Source organism: Sorex araneus, chromosome 2 (assembly GCF_027595985.1).
Source record: "Sorex araneus isolate mSorAra2 chromosome 2, mSorAra2.pri, whole genome shotgun sequence".
Lineage (NCBI taxonomy): Eukaryota > Metazoa > Chordata > Mammalia > Eulipotyphla > Soricidae > Sorex > Sorex araneus.
Window position 1 is genome coordinate 139,946,208 of NC_073303.1, and position 27,777 is coordinate 139,973,984.

Genomic DNA, 27,777 nt, shown 5'->3' on the forward strand with positions numbered 1-27,777 from the left:
TCTGGAATTTAGTTTATATTAAAAACCAGTAACAACATTCAAAAGTTATGGGGATAAAAATTATTTAAAAAAACACATTTTTACATATTGTTACAAACCATTCTCATACCATCAGTGGAAGTAAACATATACACAAGTATAAAAATCTGAGTAACATTTGTTCTCTTTAAATACAAAGGTGTCCCTACTGACTCTTCAAAGGACACGTAACAATTTGCATTGATCAAATTCTTGAAGTCTTGTCGGGTTCCCCTTGAAGCTGATGGCTGGACAATCTAACTAGGATCTATGTAAGCCATTGTCTTCATCTGTCCATCTACCCAGCTATACTTCTGTCTGTTCGTCCGTTCATCCATCCAACCATTTTTAAGTATCTCCTCGGTGTGAGGAAAGATTTACTAGAGTTTGGAGATAAGGTGAGTAAAACATGGTTCCCACCCATTAAGCAAATCACAGAAAATTTAGAGAATCAAACTGCAGTGCAATGCAGAGTTGTATAATGCCAGCATGAGTCTATTGTGAAGGAGGAATGAAAAGAAGGCCTGAGAGAGGTGTCATGCTTGAGCTGATACCTGAGGCAGGAGGCAATACTCCTATGGAAATGGAGCTTCAGAAAATTTTGTTCCTATTTTAGTGAGAGGAAAACTAAACTAAAAAGAGAACGGTGACATTTCATCAGGCCTCATAAATGACAAAGCAACTGGAACTTTATAAACGCTTATCGCCTGACTGCCAGCATCCCGGGCCACAGTCCCCATGAATTCTGAACACTCCAAACCAAAGTATCTGCCTCATTCCATGTAATGAGCTTCGTAGGGATATTCAATTCCTCTAAGAAAATCCTTACATTTAAATTTTTGTGAAAGAGAGTTTAATTTTTGCTAATGGATGGAGGGGGTAATTGGGCCATGCCCAGAGGTGCTCAGGGCTTACTCCCAGCTCTGTGCTCAGGTATCATTCCTGGCAGTACTTGGGAGACCATATGTGGTGCCAGGGATCAAACCAGGCTTGGCCACACATAGGTAAGCACCTTAGCCTCTGTACTATTCCAGAAAATCTTCTTAAGAGTTCTTAAAAGGCAAAGGAAAAGAGTTTTTTCTTTGTGAAAAAAGTTGGGTCCGAAGGGATGATTCTGAGTCATCAAAATCATATCTAAAAATTTCCTCATTTTTGACATTAGGGAATGTATCCAGAGAGATTAAAGTAAAAATTCTTTTTTACAATGGAAACGAGAAAAAAGGCATTCTAACATAAATTTGTACTAAAACATCTCATTTAAAAAATCAGTGTTAAAACTGAAAGCTCTGAACTCACCATTTTGCATATGAAGATCCCTTGGTATTCTTGTCACACAGTCAATTTAAGAAGAAAACGGGGCTGGAGCAATAGCACAGTGGGTAGTGTGTTTGCCTTGCACGTAGCCAACCCTGGTTCTATTCCCAGCATCCCATATGGTCCCCTGAGCAACGCCAGGAGTAATTCCTAAGTGCAGAGCCAGGAGTAACCTCTATACATTGCCGGATGTGACCCAAAAAGGAAAAAAAAGAAGAAGAAAACAGGGCGGGGGAAATCGCTAAAGTGGTAGAACATGCTGAGAGTGTGACATGCAAGGCCCTGAGCTCAATCTATGATGCCACAAACTTCCACACAACCCAGCATCACATAGTGAACCCCCAAAGGACATGCCCTGTGCCCCCCATGTCCCACCCAATTCTCCCGGTCAGTACCACCAGGTGTGGTCCGTATTTAAAACAAAATCAAGGGTGTGCAACTGTGAGGATTGTGTGCTGTTTTACACACAATCCCTTTAAAGAGTAAGGATTACTTCCTAAATTAACTAAGAAATTTTCATCTTTTTTGGTTTGTGAGACCTTTAAAGGGGAAAAAAAAAAAAGGCTGCGAAGGCACAGAAAAGGGAACCTGATATCCAACTGGCCCCTTTCTATGTGTTACTTAGAAACCTCCTGAGCATTTATGTTTCTACAAAAACCACTGCACCCTTAGGCTTTTCAGGAACTGATCCCAGCTATTTTTCACATGTTAGTGTTTCCTATTAAAACACAGTGACAAAAATCAAGTCTGGAACATCTGCAGAATTGCAGTGATCAAGTTTCTGTCCAAGTAACAGGAACCAAGGGCATCATCTCACACAGTTCATTTCACAGTGATGAAAACAGGCATGCGGATGATTTGAGGCACAAGCTGTGACTGGTCATTAGAAAATAAAAGGTAAGATTGGGTTCAAAACCAGTATCTCATGATTTCTGGCCCTTCTTCTGCCAAAGCAGTAAGCTGCTTCTAGTCTGTATTATACACATTTTGGATCTTCTTCCAGAGTTGCTCTATGTGCAGCATGAGAAGAAAAATCATATTTTTTGGCTTAATAACAGTATTCAAGGTCAAAATGCCCCCTTTCACGGTAAGCTCCTCACCACAGGACATCCAAGATCTGCTCCAGGGAGAGGCCCATGGTCTGATGGTGACTACTAGAGTTCAGTTTTCAAAATTTTGGGAAGGATCTGCTCATAGTCTTTCCTCCTGGTCACATTATAGGACAGGAATTTGGAATATTCAGTCAACAGGTTCTCCCAGTAACAAGTGATGTCATCCATCCTCAAATGGTTTATAATAAATTGGCTTCCCCTAGAGACAAGATTAATGTGAACATTTAAAACATTGCAGTTAATAAAATTATGGCTTATACTTGAGTGCTTACCCTTAGTAAAATACTTTATGTGAATTAACCCATTTGAAACTCAGATCAACCCAACAGCCATCAAACCTATTTATATACAAGCATTGGGCAACAGAACTTTGCATATTTTTTTAAAACAAGAAAATGGATATCCAATGTTCAGAAAAAGTAGTTGTTTTATTACTTCAAGGATTTCAGTCTATTTTTCTAAATGATGGGTTTGGATATATATAAAGGTGTTTTGCCCCTGAACAGCTACAATTATAAGTATTTTTCTGTATAATGAGGACAAAAATCTGCTATCACCAGGGTAACAATATTCAGATAACTTTAGGGGAAAATAGGATGATAAAATATAAAAGGAAAAACAAGCGGAACTTACCTTTCAGCAATTTCTCGAGCTACATCATCATTTGCTTTTACAAACTGTAACAGCTCCCTAAAATGAAAAGAATTATTGGCCTCAGAAATATAGTAATGAGTGAATTATTAAGCAGAAAGGCTACAGATTAAGGTTCAGATATGTGGATGGTGATTCTTAAATCAAAAATGTCCAGTCTTTCCACAAACAAAATAATAGCCAAAAAAAAAATAAATAAATAAACAATCAAAAACCCCACACACAAAATAAAGATAACCTGATGTAGATTTGAGAAATGTTTTGCAAAAACAGATATATGTTCAAATACACACATCAAATGTAAAGAAAAAACAACAACAAAGAGATAGAACAGGGGTTAAGCCAATCACTTTGCATGTGGCTGACCCTAGTTCAATCCCCAGCCCAGCAAATGGTCCCCCGTTACCACCAGGAATGACCCTGAGGACAGAGCCAGGAGTAGCCTCTGAGCACTTACAGGTGTGACCCAAAATCAAATGACAACAAAAAAAGTGAAGATAAAGGACTGGGGGTATAATTCAGTGAGAGTACACTTGCCTTGCATATGAGGTCCTGGGCTGGAGAAAGAAAAAGTGAAGAAAAAAATTCCCTCCTATCTCCTGCTCTGGACCCAGACAGGGCACTGGGTTCACCTCGCTGGCCCCTCTCATACCTCTTCCTAACTCCTCCCATCACCAGAGGAAATGTGTCTCAGCTCACTGGGGTCAAATCTCGGGCTGTAGCTGAAAGTTCCTGTGAGAAGATAGTTAAGATTGAACACTCCTATCTTCAGTTTTGAGAGGTTAATGCTTCCTCATTGCGAAATGTCCAGATGTTACATTTCTAGCCACCACTTGAGCACTTTTTCAAGTTCTATCCCACTCAATGGATAATAAGGCAGTGATCTCAAAGTGGGCCAAGAGGGAAGAGCTTCCAGTGACGATAATGGCCAGGAGTAAGTGGCTCTATTTGTTTGGGGTTTTGTCTGTGGGGGACGTGCCACCAGGCTGCACTCAGGAATCACTCCAGGTGGAGCTGGGAGGAGTGCTGGGGATCAAACCCAGATCTGTGATGAGCAAGGCAAGGGCCTCACCCCTGTACTATCACTCCGGTTTCAGGAGTAAATACCCTTGAATGCCAGGGACTTCAAGGCCAACTGCAAGAGCCCTCGGGCAGGGTGGGGGTGGGCTGCTTACTGAACGTTGGAGAGGTCTGTTTGGACTGGGATGTAGTGAACCCATGGCTTCAGTTGCGGGTAGAAGAATTCCAGCCACTCATCCCCAACGTGGAAAACGAGCGAGCCACAAAGGAAGAGATGTTTGAACCGGAAACTTGCAGCGACACCACGGAAATTAAACAGATACCTATGAGAGCAAAGAAAGCAAACTTGAAGACTAAATAAATAGAGCATATTTTCCTATTGCCCCCACCCCCACCTCACCCTCTGCTCTGACTCCTCTCCCTTTTCTTCCCATTTCCTCATGGTGGTGTACCAGGAACTCCTTGCTTTTCTGGAGACACAGGAGGTTCCCGGGAATGTCAGAGTGAGGGGAAAAGCAGAATCTTTTCTCCAGGCATGGCAGATAGGCCAGGAGCCGGAGGTTGGGGCAGAAGGGCAGAGGATCAAACGGGCATGACTTTTCTAAAACATCCTTTTCTAAAGGCTGTTCTAGACTTAATGTCTGTGCTGGCCCAGTCCCCTCCCACTGCCGCTGTCCCAGTGGACCCCTCTCTGGTCTCAAGCAAGCTCTTCGCTCTCCAACCGTGTCAAGTGGAACCAGGCATAACTCAACAACCTGTGGGGGCTGGAGCTATAGTACAGCGGGCAGGGCATTTGCCTTGCACGCGGCCGACCCGGATTCTAATCCCAGCATCCCATATGGTCCCCTGAGCACCGCCAGGAGTAATTCCTGAGTGCAGAGCCAGAGTAACCCCTGTGCATCACTGGGTGTGACCCAAAAGAGAAAGAAAAAAAAAAAAGGAAGGTCCCTTGGAAGAACAGCGACCTCAGAAATAAACATTTCTTTTCAGCACTTCTTCATACATGCATCATGGGGTCACCATTTACTTCTATTCTGAAGTTTCCACTGTGCATGGAATTAGGATTCCTCTCTGAACTATCCCCTGTGGGGCCTCCCACCTGGTTTTAACAGTACATCTAATTCTTCTTCCTGGCATTTAGTTATATTTTAGTTACAGATGTTCTACGCATGATGAACCTTATGCTGTTTTACTAACCCAATGAAAGTATCATCTAATCTCAGGAACTGTCGGATATGTGTGAGAGAAGACATCCTACCATCTTTTCTTCTTTTCTTTTTGTTTTATGGGCCACACCTGGCAGTACTCAGGGGGGCTCTACATTCAGGAGTCCTTCCTGGGGGGGGCTCACGTGCAGTGCTGGAGATGGAACTGGGGTCGGCCCTATACAGGGCAAGCGCCCTCCCCGCTGTACTACGGCTCCAGTCTCCTAGCACTTTTCTTCTCCAGAACACAAACTCTATGGAAGCAGAAAGCACATTTCACTTTCATTGTCTCCACAGGCTTGTACAATGCAGACCCTCGGCAAATGACAGCTAAATGAGTAAGTTCAACACATAAGGACCCCAGTTTCAGCCTGTATTAGAATCCTCTCTCAGAGCGGCACTATCCAAGAGTCAGAAGTCCTGGGATCCTTACTTGTACTTGCAGTGATCAACAAGGTGCACATCCTGAGCAGCCGGCTTCCCCAAGGTATCCTGGAAGGGAAAGAGAAGCTGTCAGTTGCAGCAGGGCGGCTTATTCAAGACCACTGTGCTTTATGCACTGTTAAATGTTTCAAGTTGCAAGACACACATGCTCAGGAGGCAGTATAGTCATAGAGAGATCTGTTCAGTCATATGGCCCCACTGGAAGAGCAAGATATTTAACCTGAGTGTGACTTTATTATTATTATTATTATTAATTATTATTATTATTATTATTATTGGCTTTTTGGGTCATACCTGGCCATGCACAGGGGTTACTCCTGGCTCAGACACTCAGGAATTACTCCTGGCGGTGCTCGGGGGACCATATGGGATGCTGGGAATCGAACCAGGGCCAGCCACGTGCAAGGCCAACGCCCTCCCTGCTGTGCTATTGCTCCAGCCCCGAGTCTGACTTTAAAGTTGCACCTCCCCAAGGCCCATGGCTCCTCTGAATGCCCATCTCACTGTCAGTTACCCACACAGGAGGATACAATTTGCGGGTGCTATGCCGAGAGATGGGTGCACCCACAAACTATCTGCAGGCCATGCAAAGTATCTCACAAGAATTCCAAACCATTACCAACATTGATAGGCAGCAATGTATTTCTTAGCAAAAACGTAACTAGGTTTCTAAATGCTGCTGTTCAAAGAAAAGGATGTCTGTGGAAGCTCCTAGTGCTCCAACAACAGTGACTCTCCATCTTCTCTACCACCGTTTCCTGCAGCCCCTGGGGCCCTCAGGTTTAAGACATCCCCCCACAACCACCTCCACCACCGCCAATGTTCAGCCACTGCAGCACATGGCAAATATCTGGGTGAGGGTGGGGGTGAGGGTGGGGGAAGCAAGTTGGATCTGCTTTTGCAGTCTCCCACAGTAGATGCTGTGCCTAATGAACGCTTTTTCATATTATTATTTTTTCAAATCTTCTTAATCTTCACTGCCTCCAGTTTGATTAAAACTATTCAATAATAGGGGCTGGAGTGATAGCACAGCGGGTAGGGCGTTTGCCTTGCACGCGGCCGACCCGGGTTCGATTCCCAGCGTCCCATATGGTCTCCTGAGCACCATCAGGGGTGATTCCTGAGTGTAAAGCCAGGAGTAACCCCTGTGCATCGCCGGGTGTGACCCAAAAAGCAAAAAAAAAAAAAAAAAAAAAAACTATTCAATAATACATAATTTCAGACTGAGTGTTCCCTCGAGAAATTTAAAACTTTTTCTCATATCATCCTCATAGAACACATGGGAATTTAAGATAAGCATTCTTAGAGGTAGCCTTTTTATCTGTATGATTTTGGGCTGCACCTGGTGGTGCTCAGGGGCTTACTCCTGGCAGTGCTAAGGCGATCATATGTGATGCTGGGAACCAATCCAGGTTGGTTCAGCTGCATGCAATGCAAGGGCTTTTCATGCCTGTACTATTTCTCCAGTCCACAGAAATAACTTTCAAGAAGGCAAGAAGCCAGGGGCTGGAACTATAGAAGAGAGGGGAGGGCACTGCCTTGCAAGTGGCCGACCCAAGTTTGATCCCTGGCAACCCATCTCGTATCTGGTCCCCTGAGCACCACCAGGAAAAATTCCTGAGTACACAGCCAGAAGTAACCCCTGAGTATCACCGAGTATGGCCCCAAAACAAAACAAAAACAATAACAAGGCAAGAAATCACAGAGTTCAGAACAGAGAGAGACTCTAACTCCAAAGTCAGTGATTGCTAGCTTCACCTAAAAATCATTTGGAAAGTTTTAAACAAAAGAAGATACCTGAATCCCTGGACCCCCCGAGACTCTGATTCATTTGATTAATTTTGAAAGATTCATGGTTGGTATTGCATGGTGAGATTTGAGTACTATTTTTGTAAATTAAGGTTTCTGTAAATTAAGGTTTTTATTTTTCCACAGGAAAAATCTGACCCCTTCCTTGTTGTGTATACAGCTCATAAGATACAAACCTTTTTTACCTCTCAGATAATTGAAATGATAAAGAGTATTTTTTGACATGTAAATATTATATGAAATTCAAGTTTCAGTTCCATAAACAAATGTTTATGACAACACAGTTCCACTTATTCAGTTACCTACTGTCTGTGATTTCTTTTGGGCTTAGATAGCCAAGATAAATGGTTGCCACAAACACCATATGATTTACAAAGCTCACAATATTTACCATCTGGCTCTTTACATAAAAAATTTGTGACCAGGGTCTGGAGTGATAGTACAGCGGGTAGGGCGTTTGCCTTGCATGCAGCCGATCCGGGTTCGATCCTCAGCATCCCATAGGGTCCCCCAAATACCACCAGGGGTAATCCCTGAGCACAGAGCCAGGAGTAACCCCTGATCACTGGATGTGACCCAAAAAAGAAGCACTATAGCACTATCATCCCGCTGTTCATTGATTTTTTCAAGCAGACACCAGTAACATCTCCACTGTGAGACTTGTTGTTACTGTTTTTGGCATATCAAATACACCACGGGTAGCTTGCCAGGCTCTGCCATGCGGGCAGGATATTCTTGGTAGCTTGCCAGGCTTTCCAAGAGGGATGGAGGAACTGAACCCAGGTCGCCGAGTGCAAGGCAAACGCCCTACCCGCTGTGCTATCGCTTGTGACCACCATTTAACCTTTCAAAGTAGTGCAATGTAACTATCATAAAAAAGCGAAGGGCAAAAAAAAAAAAAGCGAAGGGCAATGTGCATTTGAAAAAGTTACACTAAGAACTAGTTCTTGGAACTTTCTCTCCATTAATCCCACCAGAGAGAAAATCAAATATGAAATTCTCCCAAGGGGGCAACCGTCTCTGAGTGACAATGTCCACTGATGGAATTCTATCCAGATGAATGCTAGTTACTTTCATAGATTTCCAGGCCTGGTTTTTGGTGTACTCTGCATCAACAAGTTTTGGATTTTTCCGAGAGAGAAGAATGAGAGGATCTCGTTCTGGACTTGTCCTATAAAAGAAATACATGACATGAAGCTGCGTGTGACAATGGAACACTGTTCCCAATCCAGGAAAGATGACTCAGTGCAACGACTAAGCACAGGTGGGCAGCTCTTGGGCTACAGAAAAAGGCAGGAAGATTTCAACACTGCAGATCCAGGTGGTCCTAGGCTACCCCCCACTATACATTTCAGAAATGGTGAATCTTTGGCCCATCTTTGCTTATGTTTAGTCTTTAAGGGATTACTGTCCTAATCATGACAACTGTATCCAGGAAAGAGCTGCCCCTGTCAGTGAGCTCAGAGGATCTTCTAATCACCGTTGTGTGCCAAGGTAACAATACTTATTGAAAGAGCTAAATAATCTTTGTTAGGTGAGTTCTAGAAAGTATCATATCTTAAAAGAAAAGTAAAGGACTTAAAAAATACTAGTGATTAAATGCAAGAAAAGTCCTAGCTATGGTCCAGCAGTCTTGACATTTGTGGGATCATGATCCCTAAAGAGTCTGAGAAATGTGAACCCTGGTGTATGGGGAGAAAAATGCCTATTTCTATTTATCCTCATATAAATACAAATAACTTTTGAAAGTCCTGAGATACACATATGGATCCCAAAATAAGCATCTGTGATGTACTCAGTGGTAGAGTATTTGTTTGGCAAGTGTGAGGCCCTGGGATAAGTTCTTGGCACCACCAAAAAAAAAAAAAAAAAAAAAAAAAAGACAAAAACAACCCCTTTGATCTCAAGTTGTGAAAATCAGAAATTGGTAAGAAAGAGTAAACAGTGGCTGATCTGCCCATCTCCATGCTGAGGCTCACTGCAAGTAACAACAAAGTGTGCGCTTGGGCAGAACATACCTTATGGGCCAGAGCAACAGTACAGGGGGGACGGTGCTGGCCTTGCACCCAGCCAACCCAGGTCCAGTCCCTGATACCTCACTAGGTTCTCTGAGCACTACCAGGAGTGATCCCTGAGCAGAGAGCCAAGTGTCAGTTCTCAGAACTGCCAAGTGTTGCACAAACACCAAATCCAAAAGGAGAACGCTCCTTAAAAGCCCTTATCCATCCACGTACTCAACTGTGGGTTCACTGTGCATCTGCCCACCAAGTACTGGTCCTGTCACCTGGGGGTATGGAATTCAACTACACAGATGCTTTAGACTAACCTCTTCCCTCCCTTCTTCTCTCTTCTCCATTTCCCAATCTATTATCTCAGCACAATCCGGTGCTTAGCCACTACCTGGCAGCCACATCTGATTATAAAAGGCAGGAACTCAGGAGATTGTGGTGATTCCTGGTCTGCCATCAACTAGCAGAGTGACCGTGGGCAAGATCATCCGCTACTTGAAACTGTAAGTTCCTATCTATTCTTGTTCCATACTATCCATTCACTCGGCATCCAGCACACTGTGGCACTCTGTAAATATACAGAGGATGACAGGACAGGTGAACTGATTTGCTTCCTTGAATTTCCTTTCAACCAAGAGGGATCGGGAAAAAACACTGAGCTCCCTAGCCTGAATTCTGATTGAACTAGAGTTCCTCACTCTCTCCGAATAACATATTTTACACATTAACTGGGAGAATATTTTCATAAAATATCAGAAAATACAATCACCTTGATCCTCGGAAATATGCTGTGGAATTTTTCTTTTTCCATGGCCACTGTGCTGCTGACCTAAAAATAGATTTTGATTAATTTTTTTTAGTTAACGTTAAAAAATATATGGACATGGCATAGTCATTTCTGAAAAGTTCAGTTTCTACTTTTAAATAAGTACAATGCAGAGTAATGAACATAAAAAGTCTTAAATAATGTAGTATTCTTATTTTGCATTTATTTCATTTCCGGAGGTGCTAGCCAGTAAAATACTTAATAACATTGACAGAAATGCTCCCAAGAGCTAAATTATATATTTGGGATTGTTTAACTCAGCATAGTAATGATTTTTTTTCTTTCCTTTTTTTTTTTTTTTTTTGTTAAGTTTAAAAAATTTGGTGGGGAGTGGATTTTGGTTTTGGGGCTATGCTTAGTGGTGCCCAGGGGTAATTATTCCTGGCTCTGCATTCAGGGATCATTCTTAGTAGGCTCAAGTGACCATATGGGATGCCGGAGATCAAATCTAGGTCATCTGCATCAAGGCAATGGCTCTGGGCCCTGATTTCTTTTCTTCCCAGGTATAGAGCTACTTATAAAATGAACAGGCAATGAAAACTACAAAAAAAGGGGGGAGGCAAAAATAGAATTGAGGGCAATATTGCCCCTTTGTGTGCTCTGAACATGTGAAAGGTATCAATTTAGGGCTGGAGAGAAGAAGAGCGGGCAGGGTGCTTGCCTGGCATGTGGGGAACCCAAGTTCAATCTCAGGCCCTACCCACATGGTCCCCCAAGCTGGCCAGGAGTGAGCCCTGAAAACAGAGCCAGGAGTAGAGGCACTGAGTCCTGCCAGTAGTGGTACAAAAACCAACACACACACACACACACACACACACACACACACACACACACACACACACACTTTAAAAAGAAATTAAAAAAAAAAAGAGGTATCACTCATTTGTCTGTTCCTGAATTCTTAATTATTTGCAGGCACCATAAAGGTGAAGTTGTAGGCTCAGAGATGGCTCAAAGGGTAGCAGTGCGCCTTTAACGTGGGCAGAACACGGTTGGCCCCAGCACACGCTCCCTCCCTTCCCAGGAACAACTCCCCTCAAGGCTTCCAGGAACCTTCAGAGAAACAAGGCAACAAAGACAAAGAGTTGCCATTCACCCCCAGCTCAGGATGCCCATGAAGCCCGCCATGACCCTGCTCCCTCAAACTCAAAGCACCTGAATGAAGCTTGGAAGCCACATGCAGAAGTCGCCATCCTGCCCCAATGCCGGACCTCTCGCCTAGCGTGCAGCTGTTCCTGTCTCGAAGAGGGCACACACAGACAACCTACCCTACCCACACATCACATTCAAGACACCTCCAGAGGGCAAAAGGCACAATGCAACAACAACCATAACCCCAGCACACTTAGTGATGGTGTAGCCCTGAGGATTCAGCCACTAATAACCAGCTCGACAGCTCTCTGACAAGGACATTAGAGAGGAAAAGCTGAGGATGTTAATGGGCTCACAGGAACAATGCAACAAAACTCCAGGCGGTATGGGAACAGAAATGAGACAACTAAACAATTTGACTGGTGAAATGAAAAACTCACTCGAAGGCCTTAGCAGTAACTAAGAAGCTGAAGACAAAAGTCAGTGAGCTCCGAGATGAGATGTAGAAAACCTACAGACAACAGCAGAAAAGTGGAGGGGCAGAGAAAGCCTCAAAATAAATGAACACCCAGAGGCACACAAACCAATCTCAGAATGCAATAGCCACTGGCAGAAATACCTCTGGTATTAATACCAGAATCCCAAAACTGGGCGGCCAATTTCACGACCGTGCAACATCATATGCTCATTATTATCAACAATAGAAAACATACGATCTAATGATGTGATTCTGACAGTTGGGGGGAAAACTCCAAATAATGATAGTGAGTTTTCGGTCAAAAATTGAATGTTATCCAGTATGGTTGCTTCTCAAAAAATTAGAAATTGATTTCCCATTTGACCCAGCAATACCACTTCTGGGAATATATCCTGGAGAGGCAAAAAAGTAACAGTCAAAATGACATCTGCACTCGAATGTTCATTGCAGCACTGTTTACAATAGCCAGAATATGGAAAAAACCCGATGACTGGTTAAAGAAACTTTGGTACATCTACACAATGGAATACTATGCTGCTGTTAGAAAAGATGAAGTCATGACCTTTGCATATAAGTGGATCAACATGGAAAGTATCATGCTAAGTGAAATGAGTCAGAAAGAGAGAGACAGACATAGAAAGATTGCACTTATCTGTGGAATATAAAATAAAATAACAGAATAGGAGACTAACACCCAAGAATAGTAGAGATAAGTACCAGGAGATTGGCTCCAAGTCTTGGGTGCTGGCCCCACACGCTGGAGGAAGGGGCAGCTCGCATAGAGAAGGGAACACCAGGTAAAGTGTGGTTTGAGGACCCGCAGAGGATAGGAGATGTGTGCTGAAAATAGAATATAGACCAAACACGATGGCCACACAGTGCCTCTATTGCAAACCACAACACCCAAAAGGAGAGTGAGAACAAAAGGGAATGCCCTGCCACAGAGGTGGGGTGGGATGGGGTGGGAGCGTGGGAGGGATACTGGGAATATTGGGGAAGGGGACTGGGCACTGGTGGAGGGATATAAACAAAATGCAAACATGAAAGTTCATAAGTTTGTAACTGTAACTCATTGTGATTCACTAATAAAAAAATTGAATGTTATCATAGCAATGAGAGAGGTAACTGAAAATCATCTGCCACACAGGCAGAAGGGGAGAGGGAGGGACGGTGTCTGGGGTTCTTGGTGATGGATCATGTGCACTGGTGAAGGGCCATTATATGACTGAGACTTGATCCTGAAAGCCCTGTAACTGTTCTCACGGTGTCTCAATTAAAAAACATAAAATAAAATAAAAAATAAATTAAATAAATAAATAAATAGAAAAAAATAAATAAATGAACAGATGACAAAGAATTCTGGGATGAATTCCAGAGGAATAACACAAGAATCATCAGGATAACGGAGACCTAGGAAGGAAGTTCCAGTGAAGAAGCATTAGTCACAGGAATTATCGTTGAGAAGCTTCCAGAGCTGAAGAGTGTATGCACCCAGATTCAAGAGGTCCGAAGTGTACCAGGCAAAAGACACCCCAAATAAAAACACTCCAAGACACATCCTAATCAGTATGATGAAAGAAAATGATAGGGAGAATACTGAAAACAGAAAAATCAACAAAAGAAAATCATGTACAAAGGAGCACATTAAGATTTATAGCAGATTTATCACACAATACCCTCTGGGCCTAAAGAAACAGCGAGATATAATTGAAACACACACACACACACACACACACACAATGAAATGAACAGTTCACTAAGAATACTTTACCCAGTCAGACTCTCATTCAAATTTGAAGGAATAATTCAGAACTCCACGGATAAATGACAGCTCAGGAAATTCATAGATTCAAAACCAACTTTACAAGTACAATTGAAGGGGTTACTTAAAGGTAAGACAAACTCACACACTAAGCTTTTACAGAAAGATGGCACAGAACCCCATGAATATAATCTCACGGGACAAAATGCACCAAGTAAGAGACAGAGAGTGCAAGGGATCGGGGACTGACGGCTCCTTCCCACCTTCCTACCCCTATGGGGTCCTGGTTGTCACCCCCACGAACTGCTATCAGTGCCATTTAAGCTCATTAATGGCCATGATTCAGAGACTCACAAATGAATCTCGAAACCAAGCAGTTTGCCGCAGAGATGCCTCCAGACCCTAATATTTAAAATTTTAGAATTCCAGGAGCTTACGGCCTCGAATCTCATGCTATTCATAACAAGCAATACAAAATAAATTATCTAGCATCTGCCTGTAGGCAGGCTTGAGTAGTGGTGGGAAAATTCAAAATAATGGTGATGGGAAGGTGTAATGGTGGTGGGATTGGTGTTGAACTATTGAATGTAATCCATTACTGTGAACAACTTTATGATAGTAAAATCTAAAAAAAAAGAGAAAATAAACAAAAAAATTAAAATTAAAAAAAAGAGAGAGAGAGAGTGGCAGGATGGATTAGAAAATTTAATCTAACATCTGCTTTCGACAAGGAACACATTTGAAAGCTAAGGGCAAACTCAGACTCAAATTAAAAGGTTGGAAGGCAGTATTTCAAGCAAACAACCCACAGAAAAAGGCAGAGATGATCATACTTAGACAACAAAAACTTCAGGATTTAAAAAAATTTTAAGAGACAGAGAGGGTAATTTTTTTTTTTAAAATTTTACTGAATCACCGTGAGATAGTTACAAGCTTTCACGTTGGGTTACAATCACACAATGATCAAACACCCATCCCTCCACCAGTGCACATTCCCCACCACCAATATCCTCAGTATACCCCCCCCTCTCACCCTCCCCCTGCCTCCATGGCAGACAATATTCCCCATACTCTCTCTCTACTTTTGGGCATTATGGCTTGCAGCACAGACACTGAGAGGTCATCATGTTTGGTCCATTATCTACTTTCGGCACACATCTCCCATCCTGACTGATTCCTACAGCCATCATTTTCTTAGTGATCCCTTCTCTATTCCATCTGCCTTCTTCCCTTCGCTCATGAAGCAGGCTTCCAGCTATGGGGCAATCCTCCTGGGCCTTGTATCTACTGTCCTTGGGTGTCAGCCTCATGTGACGTTATTCTATACTCAACAAATAGAGAGAGTAATTTCTTAATGATCAAGTGATATGTACATCAGGAAGATTTCACAACTCTTAAATATATATGCTCCTGGGGCTGGAGCAATAGCACAGCAGGTAGGGTGTTTGCTTTGCACGTGGCCAACCCGGGTTCAATTCCCAGCATCCATCCCATATGGTCCCCCGAGTACCACCAGGAGTCATTTCTGAGTGCAGAGCCAGGAGTCACCCCTGTGCATCGCCAGGTGTGACCCAAAAAGAAAAAAAAACATATATGCTCCTATGAAAGGACCAGCAAATACTTAAAACAACTGCTAATAGACTTGAAGGAAGATACTGATAGCTACACAATAATAGTCAACTCTCAACAGATCAAGTAGACTGAAACTCAGCAAGAAAATGCTGCTTTGTAGGGGAAAAAAAGGGGGGTTAATAAATATACATAGAGATTTTAATCCCCAAAAAGTCAAATACACATTCTTCTCCAACACAGATGGGACATTTTTCAAGATAGACCATGTCTGTCACAAAACATACTCCAGAAAGTCAGTCAAGAAATAGAAACTGTATCAACTACTTTTTCACACCATGATGCACTGAGAATAGAAGTAAATAGCAACCAGAAACAGAGTGAAATAACTCAAACACCTGGAAATTAAACAGCTCACTAGGAACAACAGCAGGTTGGCGGGGAAATCAAGAGTCCTGGAAACAAATGAGAATGAGGACATAAGCTACCAGAACTTGTGGAACACAACAAAAGTGGTGTCAAGAGGAGAGTTCACAGCTCTCTAAGTTTTCATCAGGAAGGAAGAAAAGGGTCCACATAAATAATTGAACCCCACAGCTTAAGACACTAGAAAATGACCAAGGTTTGATCCCCAGCATCCATATGGTCCCCTGAGCACTGCCAGGGATAATTCCTGAGTGCAGAGCGAGGAGTAACTCTTGAGGATTGCTGGGCGTGACCCCCAAAAAAATTTAAAAAAAAAAAGTAACTTTTTAGCTATAGATCATTTTTCAGATACATACACTTCTCCTCAACTGAGGTCTGTGCCCTACATATTCTTCTCTTATCTTTAGCTTTTTCTACCCGGCTCAGCTTTACTTGATTCTCCAACTCAGAACTATCTCTGGCTATTTTCTACTCATCTCTAGTCCTGCCCAAACACCCTCCCACCAAAATACAAATACCATACACTCAATTTTGTTTGCTGTATGGATTCTCTTTTTCTAATGGAAAAACAGTACATATTTCATTATATAAAAGTCTGGAAGAAAAAGATCATAAAATGCAGTATTAAAAAGTATCTGAAATTTCCCCACCTACAGGTAATTACTTAAAAATTTAATATTTCAGTGAAAATTTTTCTTCCATTCATCTCTCTGTGTCAGTGATTTTCACCAGAAAGTGATTTTGCCCTCATTCCCAGGGGAAATTTCCCTGTGTCGCTGGACATTCACTATTATCTCTACTGGGAAATTCCCTCTGACATTCGGTGGATAAAGGCCACAGAAGATGCTAAATATCCCATAATACACAGAAAGCCCCTGCTACAAAATAAAATGATACAGCTCAGAATGTCAATAGTACCAGGACTGAGAAACCTTACTCTTTTCAACAGAGACCATACTATACATGCTATAAAGTAACACATTACTAGAACATGTTATAATTAAAAAGAACAAACACCCATGTAGCACTCAGTTCCTGTGTGCTAGTAATGGCTTTATACATCTATCAACTCATCCTTCTACTCTGCAGGGGTAAGTCCTATTGCTATGTTACATTTGATGCCTTTTCCAGGGAAGCTGTGTCCGCAAACCTCACAGCTACCAAGAATCATGTGCTACCATCTTCTCCATCCATACACATAACTCCACTGAATAGCTGTGTCATGATTCAACTCACTCCGTATTATGGGGGACTTGGGGGAGTTTCCGACTTTCTGCTTGAAGATACAACCCTACAGTAAGCACCTTGCTTGTCCATCTATACCGCTTTCTAATTCAAGATAAATTCTCACAGTAGTTTTGAGACAAAAGATGTACCAATTTAAGGTTTTACTAAACTAGCCAACAAAAATTCATCAATTGGTCCTGAAATTTTAAGTTCAAATTTCCTACGCTCTCTGCCCAGATGTGACCCAAGTGGCCGCACACGTGCGGCCCTTCTGATGCTGAATGCTGGAGGCCCATTAACTACTTTTGGCACCAGCAGCTTCTTGCAGAAAGCCTGTAGACTGTGAACTAAGCTATGGCCCATACCACCCCGGGAGAGGAAAGGTTTTTCTCTCTCGGCCTTTTCTTTCTCCGGTGGCGGCATGGTGACCGCCATCTTACAAGGCCCACTAAACAAAGGTACGAGCTTGTATGATGCAATTTCTGGCAGAAATTTCTTTGGACTTAGTCACAAAATACCAGAAATCCAAAACTTCATATGCTCTTCATTCTCAGCAATGGAAAACAAATTATCAAATGCTGCCTTTTCAGCAGGGTTGGTTTTGGGGGGGAAATTCCAAATAATAATAGTGAGTTTTCTGTTGAAATATTGAATGTAATCAAAGTAAAGAGAAAGTAAAGTGAAAATCATCAGCCACACAGGCGGGAGAGGACGTGGGGGAGACAGGAGGTATACTGGGGTTCTTGGTGGTGGAACATGTGCACTGGTGAAGGGATGAGGGTTTAATCATTGTATGACTGAGACTTAAGCCTGAAAGCTTTGTAACTTTTCACATGGTGATTCAATAAGAAATTTAAAAAAAAAGAAATTAAAACTATGTTTGAACCTTGAAAAAAAAAAGATTCTAGAAAAGCTGTGCTTAGTATTCACAGAAATGGATTATGTGCTACTTCTGCTTTTCCTCTCCTCTGCCCTCACTCTCGAAGGCGTATGTGAGGGCTGTACTCCACAGTAGCTTGGTGCTGGCCCCACCACCTTCTCTAATCACCTGGCAGCACCACACAGCAGAGAGTAAAATCTTTCTGTCTGTGGGCTGTGAATAAATATGCAACAAAGAAAATCAATGGGAACAAATTCCCCCAAATTTTAAGAAAAAAAAATGGTGGCAGACACAGATGGGGCGGTGGGGGGTTTGAGGCGGGGGAGGAAGTCAGTTACTAATGCTCCAAGGTAAAAACACAGTGCCAGGGCATAAGCTGCTGTCCATGCCTTGCCAGGGTGATCCCTGAGTGCAAAGCCAGGAGTCAATTCTGAGCACTGCTGAGCACTGCCCATAAAACAAAAAGTAAGATTGGGTATTTACCCTGACTACATCACTTAGCCTCTCCAGGTCTTTATTTCTCATCACCTGAAATAAAGAGCTGATAAAAGACTCTTTCTAGTACCCCAGCATCAGTTCTATGAAATATGAAACAAAGTTATTCTAAAAAGAAAAGTACACTGGTGTAGAGCAGGGTATTAGAACACTGTATGACTAAAACCCAATCATGGGCAACTTTGTAACTGTTTCTCTCAAGGTGATTGAATTTAAGAAAGTGTTTTAGGCTTGGGCCCAGCTCTGCTGGGGGGTGGGGGCTGTCCAGCTGTGCTCAGCGCCTCCCAAGAATGCATCCTGACTTAGCTCCACGCTGGCACACTGAAGGGTGCAACATCTTGATCAACTTGCATAAGGAATGTCACAAAATCACAGCTTTCTGAAATTTTTGGTCATTGCAATGATCTTAATCGAGAGTTGAGAAAATGCTTGAAGAAAGAGTACAAGGAAAACAGGACCAAGAACAGGGAGCATGGTAATGCCGTGGTGCAAAAGCGACTATTTAATTCTTCAGAGGGTTCTGAAAAATAAATTGTATTTTCCTGGATGCCTTTGCTGAGAGAAGACCTAAAGCCTCTTGGTTGACAGCTGAGAGAATCCTATCTCATTTGGTCTCCAGAACCCTTTACTGGTCTGTGTAGACATAAGTCATGGAAAGATCCAGAAAAGCCTGGATTCTGACAATGTTGGCAGAGCCTTTAGTTCTCTCCTCTACCAGCATACTTAACTTTTCACTTCCTTCCTTTCCCTCCACCAGGGAACATTGGAGTAACTTCTCTCCCTCAATAAAATAACTGATTTAAAAAAACAGTTTAATAAACTAAAATCAACACACCAAGAAATTTCCAAATTGACCCTAGTGGATAATACTCATGTTTGGTTTCTCACCCAGAAGATTAGAGCACCTAACCATGATGCAACCTGTATGTTTCTTTCTCCTTTTTTTTTTTTTTTTTTTTAGATAACTTTAGGGTCACAACTAGGGGTGCTTAGGGGTTCTTCCTGGCTCTGTTCTCAGGGATTACTTCTGGCAGTGCTCAGGAAACAATACAGGAAACTGGGATTGAACCCAGGTTGGCATCATGCGAGGCGAGATTCTACCCACTGCAATACTGCTCCGGCCTGCATCCTGTATGCCTCAGAGATAATCTCTTCATCCCCTGTGAATCTCCAACCACACAGTACAGGTGAGAGTTACTTGTAAAAATAAAGTTGAATGAAATGACTACTTTCTGAACTCCTGAGAGAAGACTTATGATGAGTTTCTAAAAGAAAATCATTGATCAGCACTGTTTCTAAGAGATCTTTCACCATCATTGAATTCTGATTGCCCAGGTGACCCACCCTGCAGGCATCTCCTACCTACATACTTCTTGGTTGATTGGTTGGTGGTGTTTGGGGGACACACCCAATGTTGGCCAGGTGCTACTCTCAACTCACTCTCTGGGGTCCATGCAAGAGGTCAAACCTGGTTCTACTGCAAAAAAAGCACACTCTCTAGTCTATTGAGCTATCTCTTCTGCTTTGTCTTTTATTCTTAAGTTAAAAATTAATCTATTTTTTTGTTTCTTTTCTTGGTTTTTGGCCATTCTTGACAATGCTTTCAAGCTACTCCAGGTGCACTGCTCAAGATTTTTAAATCCTAGCAGTCCTCAGGAACAAGTCAAGGCTCCTCTCTGCAAAGCCTGTGCCCCTTTGAGCTCATCTCCCAAGCCCCCAGGGTTAGTTATCTAACTAAATTTCTTCTAAAATTCTTCTTTCCAGAAGACCTGCAAAAGGGATACCTCAAATGCCCCCTTTTAAAAGACCTACCTTGCCGGGGGACTGGAGCGATAGCACAGCAGGGAGGGCGTTTGCCTTGCATACGGCCGACCCGGGTTCTATTCCCAGCATCCCATATGTCCCCTGAGCAATACCAGGGGTAATTCCTGAGTGCAGAGCCAGGAGTAACCCCTCTATATCGTCAGGTGTGACCTAAAAAGCCAAAAAAAAAAAAAAAACAAAAAACATAAAAGACCTACCTTGCCAGGTCTTCCCTAAAGAGATCCCACCGTCCGAGACCTGTCGGGTAGATCGGCCAGACAGCAGGACCCCCTTCCCAGAACGTCCAAGCAGGGTACATGATGTCATGGTATTCAGAGGTCTGCAAGGGACACAAGAAGGGTGCTCAGTGTCGGGGTGCAGCAACAGAAACAAACTGCATTTACAGCACAGGATCTGAACAAAGTCTTGGTATTATATTGTCGCTAATGGCTTCTCCCTTGTCTGCAAAGCCTGCACTCTAGACATTAAAAAGCAAACATTTCCATGGCTTTTGATTTCATAGGTTCACTGTATCCCAGATTCTCAAATCCCACTAAAGACCAACTTTTCCATTTCCCCAAATTCTCTTTCTCTCAAGGACACACAGTTAGGCTAAGTTTTTGATTTAAAAAGTGAAGATACAGGGCTGGAGCAATAGCACGGCGGGTAGGGCATTTGCCTTGCACTCGGCTGACCCAGGTTCGATTCCCAGCATCCAATATGGTCCCCTGAGCACTACCAGGGGTAATTCCTGAGTGCAGAGCCAGGAGTAACCCCTGTGCATCACCAGGTGTGACCCAAAAAGAAAAAAAAAAACCTAAAGATACATGGGGCGGACCCATAGTCCAGCAGCTATGGTGCTTGCATGCCGCTGATCAGGCTTGATCCCAGCACCCCATGTGGTCCCCTGATCATCACCAGGAGTGTCCCTGAGCACAGAACCAGGAAAAACCCCTGCACACCACCAAGAGAAGCTCCAAAACCAAAGTAAATAAATTTAAATTTAAAAATAGATATCCAATTCTGAATTATCACACAGCTTTCTCATCTTTAAATTTGGAACCAATATGGCTTACTCAGCTCTTGGTCATGTCATAAATGGATCTCTTTTGAGAACAAGTATTAAGAAATCCAGTACAATAATTAAGAGACAGGGTCTTTGAAATAGACCATCTGTGACTGAAAACTGACTTCTCTTCCCACCTAGGCTAAGTTACACAATCTTCCTATGCCTCAGTAATCTTCTCTATCCTTTATCAGTAATACTATCTATATAGTAGGCATATTTAATAGTCACTACTTGTGAAAACTAGATAAGTAATCAACAAGCACTAGATACTGTTGAGCTCACATTGGCTGTTATTGATCAGGTCCAGTACTGCCAAAGGGTGCAACAAGGACAAGGGATATTACCCATGTCTTGAAAAGTATGAAGCCATCTACTTTTTGTGGTGATTTCTCTTAAACCTCTGGTCATAGAGAGATCACTAATTCTGTTTTTCTTTTAGCTGTTTCTTTTATTTGCATTGCCCTCAAATACAGAAAAAAGAGCTGTTCTAAATCAGTCAAGAGAAAAAATGGTATGTGAGTCATCAAGCACCTCAGCCAAAAGAGATGCTCAACAGAAATAATGAACTATAGATGTAACACATTACAATCTCTCCCCTGAAAATGAGGTCTCAATGATATAAAGAAGAAGAAAAAAGGTATGTTAACATACTGACTGTCATATTTTATTATTCACAGAAACAACAGATAAATACAAAGTTCTTACTGATTTACATGGGAGCCTCTATCTGTTCTTCTGGGAAGATGTCATGACAAACGGGACCAAGACTTTGTGAAAACTGAGGCTAAACCATGGGAAATGCAACACAAATGTGGCTCAGCTCACTTGCCACACAGGAAATTCACCAGGCTAGAGAGAAAGTAAACTGTGACACAAAACAGTGGGGTCAAAGTCCCTCTGCTTTGGGAAAACCAAGGAAACAGTGCTCCTTTCCCTAAAACCAGAGGGCTTTCCTAACCTGTTCTTCTCCCGTCTGCTGTCTTCTTTCTACCCATCAAATGCTTTCAAACCTAGTCACTAGAGAACCTAGGCTCAGCCCAGTCCATTCTTACTATTCACAAGAATCTGCGCACTGACAAATTCCCAAATTCTCCTATCCCACAGGTGAGTGAGACCTGGTACTCCTCTCGCTTCACAGCTCAACCCAAAGACTAGTTTTGCTGTTAGCCATTCTAGTCTAGTCAGCGATAAACATGACAGAGGACACCCAATTTTACGGCTGGTATCCACACTGCGGCTCAAGTTTTTGAATGAGAGTGTTCCCTGAGTCCCTTAAGTAAGTCCATTCACTCCCAAGCTCTGGAGGATCTTTACACCCCACCTCTAGTGTCCTCAGGGCCCCTCACACCTCTTATTCCCACCCTCCATGTCTTCCCCTACACACCCTTCAGCAAGCAAGTCCGCACTATTCACAAGCCCTCAATCTCATCTCCTCTGTGTTCTGCTCAAGCATCGTGACGTTAACAGGACACAAAAGTATTCCCTGACCTCGGGCTTCATCCTTACTGGTACCTTTCGGATCCCCTAAGATAGCCAGCCTCCCTCCAGCCTGCCCCCTGGCCTCGCTTGGCCCCACTCACCTTGCTGAAGGAGAAGACTGGAATGGCAGGCTCCATCCACTTAGGCACCTGAGGGTAATCCCGCACATTGATGATCATCTCCATGTCAGGGAGGCGTCCGATAACTTCCAAAATAAAGTGTTCAACACCACTACACCTACCAACCAAGCAACACAAATTCACAAGAGTAGTACCTGCTCTAAGGCAAGGCGGGTCTCTTTCCCTTTTTATTTATTTTTCCGGGGGCTGGGGACTGAACCGGGCCTCATGAACACAAGACCGGAGCCATATCCCTGGCCCCATTCACAGTTTTAAAGTAGAACTAGACAGGGGCTCAGGAAACAGCTGAGTGGTAGAGCACTCACGGCATCTGTATAAAATCCTGGATTCCTTTTGCAGGGGGCAGGGGCCGTGCAGACGGAGGCACACCCAGCGGTGCTCAGGACTTACTCCTGGCTCTGCACTAGAGATCACTCTTGGCAGGTTCAGGGGACCAGATGGGTGAATGGGAATGAAGCTGGGTTGGCTACCTGTGAGGCAGGTGCCCTGCCCACTGACTGTGTTCTCTCTGCCCAGCCCTGGGTTCATGCCAGCACCACCAACCCACCATACGAGACAGCCGTCAGCCTCTTACAAAGTCACCTAAAAATAGCTTCTAAGGGGCCTATTGCACTCTCTAATATTGTAGAAGCTATCTTTCTTAGCTGATCCAGATAATAGTACTTTATCTGGGCAATGGGGGGAAGAGGAGGAGAGGGGGGAGGGGAAACCACACCTGGCAGAGCTTGGGGATCACTCCTAGTGGGGTTCAGGGGACCACCTGTGCTGCTGGGGATCAAAAAAAACCAGGTCAGCTGAGTGCAAGGCAAGCACCTTACCTGCTATACTACCCCTCTGGCCCCCAGTACATACTGTTTAGAAATAAGATCTTATAAAAAGGGACAATTATGCTGTCTTTGTACAGAGGGTATAATTGTCTTTATAGACAATTATGCCATATATAAAGATTAGGCTATAAAATAGAAAAATAAATCTCCTAAAAGGGAGGCTTGTCATTTGTAGGATATAAAGCCTGGCTTCCAGGAGGAGCTCGAGAACGTCCTTATTAGCCCCCAGCCCTCAGCCTTCGGCCCGCCGTTGGTCCCTCAGCTCTCACACAGAACTGCTGAGGGCGGCTCACAAAACTTGGGTCCCAGCTTGGGTTCTCTGCATCCCTGCCATGCTTCCTCACACACTGAGTATCTGGAACAGTGATTGGCCTAGAACAGACACTGAATCAATGATTTCATTTCCTTTTCATCCCGGTTTACTCCTGCTAGGTTGTATTAGTTGAGTATTACCGCAGACAGGGGAGGAAGCCATAGATAGAATAAGCAGTCTATGCCTGAGCCTCAGAGAGAGAGGGGACAGGCTCAGCACAAGTAAAAGCATTGGTAAGAACAATTCTTAGGAGGATGGGGAGATGGCCCAAGAGGTAGAATACTTGCCTAGCATGTGAGGCCCAGTTTTGGTTTTGGCAAGACACACTCCCCAAAGCACCACCGGGTGTACCCTAGAGATCCACAATACCAAACTGCCCACACTACCAGGCTGAGCACTGCAAGGGATGATCAATAAGTCAATACTAATAAGGACCAGAACACTAATAAGGAGCTCAGTGGTAGAGCTCTTGCCTTCATGTGTAAGACTCTGGATTTGATCTCTAGTAACATGCAAAGTAAAGGTAAAGAAAAAGGAAAAAAAATCAACTTTTAGGCAAGAAGAGCTTATTACTATTCCTCGGCTATTTGAAATAACAGCTATGGCCTGGACGAGGGAAGGAGCGCTTGCCTTGCTTGCCCACAGCCAACCCAGGTTCAATCCGCAGCACCACATATGTCCCCTGAGCAACACTAGGATGACCCCTGAGCACAGGGGCAGGAGTAAGTTCTGGGCACCATCAACTCCCCTGCAAAGCCCCGAGCAAAAGGAAAGAGGAGCTATGCCTGCCTGTCACTCTGGTTGCCCTCTCTGTGAAAACCAACATCGAGTTAGGTCAGTTAGGTTACCTTGAAGGGAACATGCAGTCCTTCTCTCGGTACAATCTGTTCTGAATGATCTGATAGTGGGTGCCCAGCTTTCGACTCACCACCTCCATCATCATCTTCCTGGAGATTCCTCCTCGGAAAGGAGCCAGATCCTCCTCCATGACCCTGGGAAAGAACGAGCTGCGTGAAGGTAAACAGGACAAGAAAGTGGTCCCAGGCTAACTATTTAGTTCCCGTATGAGGGTTTAGGGTTTATTGTAGATGCCTCGGTGGTAGCGCGAAGGAAGGACTGGACACTTATAAGCTTTCTCCCATGAGCAAGTGCAGCCAAGTGAAACATCAATAATGCTAAAAACAGACAAAGGAAGTCACTCTTCTTCCTGCCTCCATCTATATCCTGTCAACTGCCCGTTTGCCTCTTGTCCCCAGGTGCCACCATCCTGGCAGTGCCGCAAGCTCCCATTCTCTTACCCACAGAACGTTTCCTGCTGTCTGACAGTTCTTTATTGAACCCATTTCAGACTCCAGCACCTGACAATAGTTGGCAAAATTTACATGACTTTCAGTACAAAGCAGGTTTTCAGTAAATAGTATGAGTGTTGGTGAATTATTTTAGGCACCACAGAGAAACAGAGGAGAGCTCAAAGAACCCTGTGATTCAGCTGATGAGAAATCTGTGACGCAGAGAAGTTCAGTGTCAGGGCCAGAGTGAGAGTACAGTGGCTAGGACATTTGCCTTGCACACGGCCAAGCCAGGTTCAAATCTCGGTATCCCGTATGGTTCTCAAGTACTGCCAGGTGCACCTAAGCGCAGAGCCAGGAGTAACCCCTGAGCATCGCCAAGTGTGACCCCAAAAGCAAAAGAAAAGTTGAGTGTCTTGCCATAAGATTATTATTAAAACTCCCAGCAGGCCCACGTGGTCCTGGGGGAGGGGCTCTCCCCCGCTCCACACCACTCTGCCTTCTAATAACCCTTAACCCTCTATTCACTCCTGCACCAACTGGCAGGCTTAAAAAACAAGAAGAGAGCAACAGCACAGCAGGTAGGACATTGCCCTGCAGGCAGCCAACCTGGGTTAATTCCCAAGATCCTACATGGTCCCCCCATGCCCACCAGGAAAGATCCCTGAGCACAAAGCCACGAGTACGCCCTAAGCACAGCCAGATGTGATCCCAAATGAATTAAAACAAAAAAAAAAAAATACAAACTGTAAGATTAGATATATTTATTATGATGTTTACTCCTTCAGACATCAGGGCAACAGCAGCGAATGAGACTCAGCCTTGGGGCTGGAGAGACAGTATAGCAGACAGCGAGTTTGCATTATGTCCAGTCGACAAGGGTTCAATCCCTGGCACCCCATAGGGTCCCCAAGCCCCACCAGGCTTGACTCCTAAGCACAGAGCCAAGGATAAGGCCTGAGCACTGCTGGGTGTGTCCCCAAAACAAGACAAAAAGCAAAAAAGCCTTGACCTCCAGCTTCCAGGGGGGGAGGGGGGAGGGGGTAGCAGTGTTGAACTGGTGCTGAGACCATCCCCGACTCTTGACCCCTGGGCCTTGTTAGTACCTAAAGAAAAACAAAGGAACAGATCTGGCACCCGGCACCCGGCACCCCGTTGTATCTCAAATTGTGCTGGGCTCCACGACCACTGCAATTGGATTCTCTCTGGGCACCTCCCTGTGACTAGAGCTACACTCTCCAAGACACAACCAGAAAAAGAACTCACCCAAGGTGACAGCTGCAGTTCTGACTTGCACATGGTTCATAATTCTCCAAAGACCTGTTAATTTGGTCAATAAACACTTTCCACTTGGAACCTTAAAAAAGCGAAGTAAGTGAGGGTTAAGAAAATACCCTGAGCACCCTTAATTGCTAGCAGCGGGCAAGCAGAACCCACAGAAGACCCAAACTTTTAAATAACCCCTCTTTGTCCCACTGGTGCAAAAAGCCAGGAAGGGTTTGTGCCTTTATTATCAAACTCAGTGTCATAAAGAGGATTGATGGGGAGGAAGCTGCTAACCTTAACCTCTCTGTATTTCTTTTGGAAAGTCTCTTTCTGTGCATAAGAGCAGAGTACACACTGGAAACTCTCTGTGCATAAGAACAGAGTATGTGCTTGACTCCTCCCTCTCTTCTCTCTCTCTCCTCCCCCCATTCCCTGTGTGTCTGTGTGTGTGTGTGTGTGTGTGTGTGTGTATGTGTGTGTGTGTGTGTGTGTGTGAGAGAGAGAGAGAGAGAGAGAGAGAGAGAGAGAGAGAGAGAGAGAGCGCGAGAGCGAGCATGAGCGCTTAAGAGCAGAGTACAGTCTGGAAACTATGCACAAGAGCAGAGTATAAGCTTGACTCCTCCTCCCTCTCCCTCCCCTCCCCACTGTGGGTGTGCTTAAAAGCAGAGTACACGCTGGAAATTGCCTAAAAGCAGAGTACATGGGGGGGGGGGGGGGGGTGTGGTGTGTGTGTGTGTGTGTGTGTGTGTGTGTGTGCGCGCGCGCGCGCATGCACAGAACACAGTACATGCTGGTTTCTCTCCCACCCCACGCACGGACACAGTGTTTTAGGGAGGTGCAGATTTTCTCAAGTCGGTTGCTGCATTATCACTCGAAATTCCCGAGGATGGGTCACTCTCCAGGGTACTAGGGCAGGAGGAGCGGCGCCACGCACCCACACCCGCGCCCTCCGCCCGGCTACCTAACCCGCTCCGCGATGCTATGACCACAGCAGCAGCCCCGCGCCCGCCGCGCAGGAGAGCGTGCTACACCCGAGCCCGAGCGGCAGGCTCCGCCCTGCCCCAGCCCACCTGACTCCTTTTGGCGGCCAGGTACTGGGGGGAGGAGTAGCAGCAGCAGCCACAGCCCAAGCGGCCCGCGCGCCAGCGGCTCCATCTCCGGCCGACCCTCAGCGGAGCCCCAGCCGCGGCGCCCGCGCCAGCGGAAGCGCAGCCCCGCACAAAGATGGCAGTCCGCCCACCGCCCCGCACAAAG

The 27,777-nt window shown here is 44.3% G+C and overlaps 1 protein-coding gene and 1 pseudogene across 2 annotated transcripts; one reads left to right on the forward strand and one right to left on the reverse strand.

Annotated features, from left to right (window-relative positions):
- Positions 1–27,777, reverse strand: POGLUT1 (protein O-glucosyltransferase 1). 2 transcript variants are annotated; one of them, XM_004606700.2, is made up of 11 exons: positions 27,594–27,776; positions 26,524–26,614; positions 24,817–24,960; positions 22,790–22,925; positions 20,359–20,480; positions 10,352–10,411; positions 8,645–8,744; positions 5,754–5,812; positions 4,271–4,438; positions 3,078–3,134; positions 1–2,643 (listed from the first exon to the last, which is right to left on the reverse strand). In XM_004606700.2, the coding sequence occupies exons 1-11, from the start codon at positions 27,676–27,678 to the stop codon at positions 2,487–2,489; spliced, it is 1,179 nt and encodes a 392-aa protein (XP_004606757.2). In that variant the 5' UTR covers positions 27,679–27,776; the 3' UTR covers positions 1–2,486. The 2 variants fall into 2 exon arrangements, with proteins under 2 accessions (XP_004606757.2, XP_054984328.1); XM_055128353.1 differs by lacking the exons at positions 1–2,643; positions 3,078–3,134 and adding an exon at positions 3,657–3,827 and having other exon boundaries at positions 27,594–27,777.
- On the forward strand, positions 18,518–19,999 carry LOC129402319 (COX assembly mitochondrial protein 2 homolog; annotated as a pseudogene).

What these genes read in the sequence shown, in the direction of transcription:
- POGLUT1 (XM_004606700.2), bottom strand. Translation starts at nt 27,678, where the DNA reads ATGGAGCCGCTGGCGCGCGGGCCGCTTGGGCTGTGGCTGCTGCTGCTA. An exon ending in CAGTCTTCTCCTTCAGCAAG is followed by an intron (nt 20,481 to 22,789) that starts GTGAGTGGGGCC and finishes TGTCCCTTGCAG; the next exon opens with ACCTCTGAATACCATGACAT. An exon ending in GTTGATCACTGCAAGTACAA is followed by an intron (nt 4,439 to 5,753) that starts GTAAGGATCCCA and finishes TTGCTCTCATAG; the next exon opens with GTATCTGTTTAATTTCCGTG.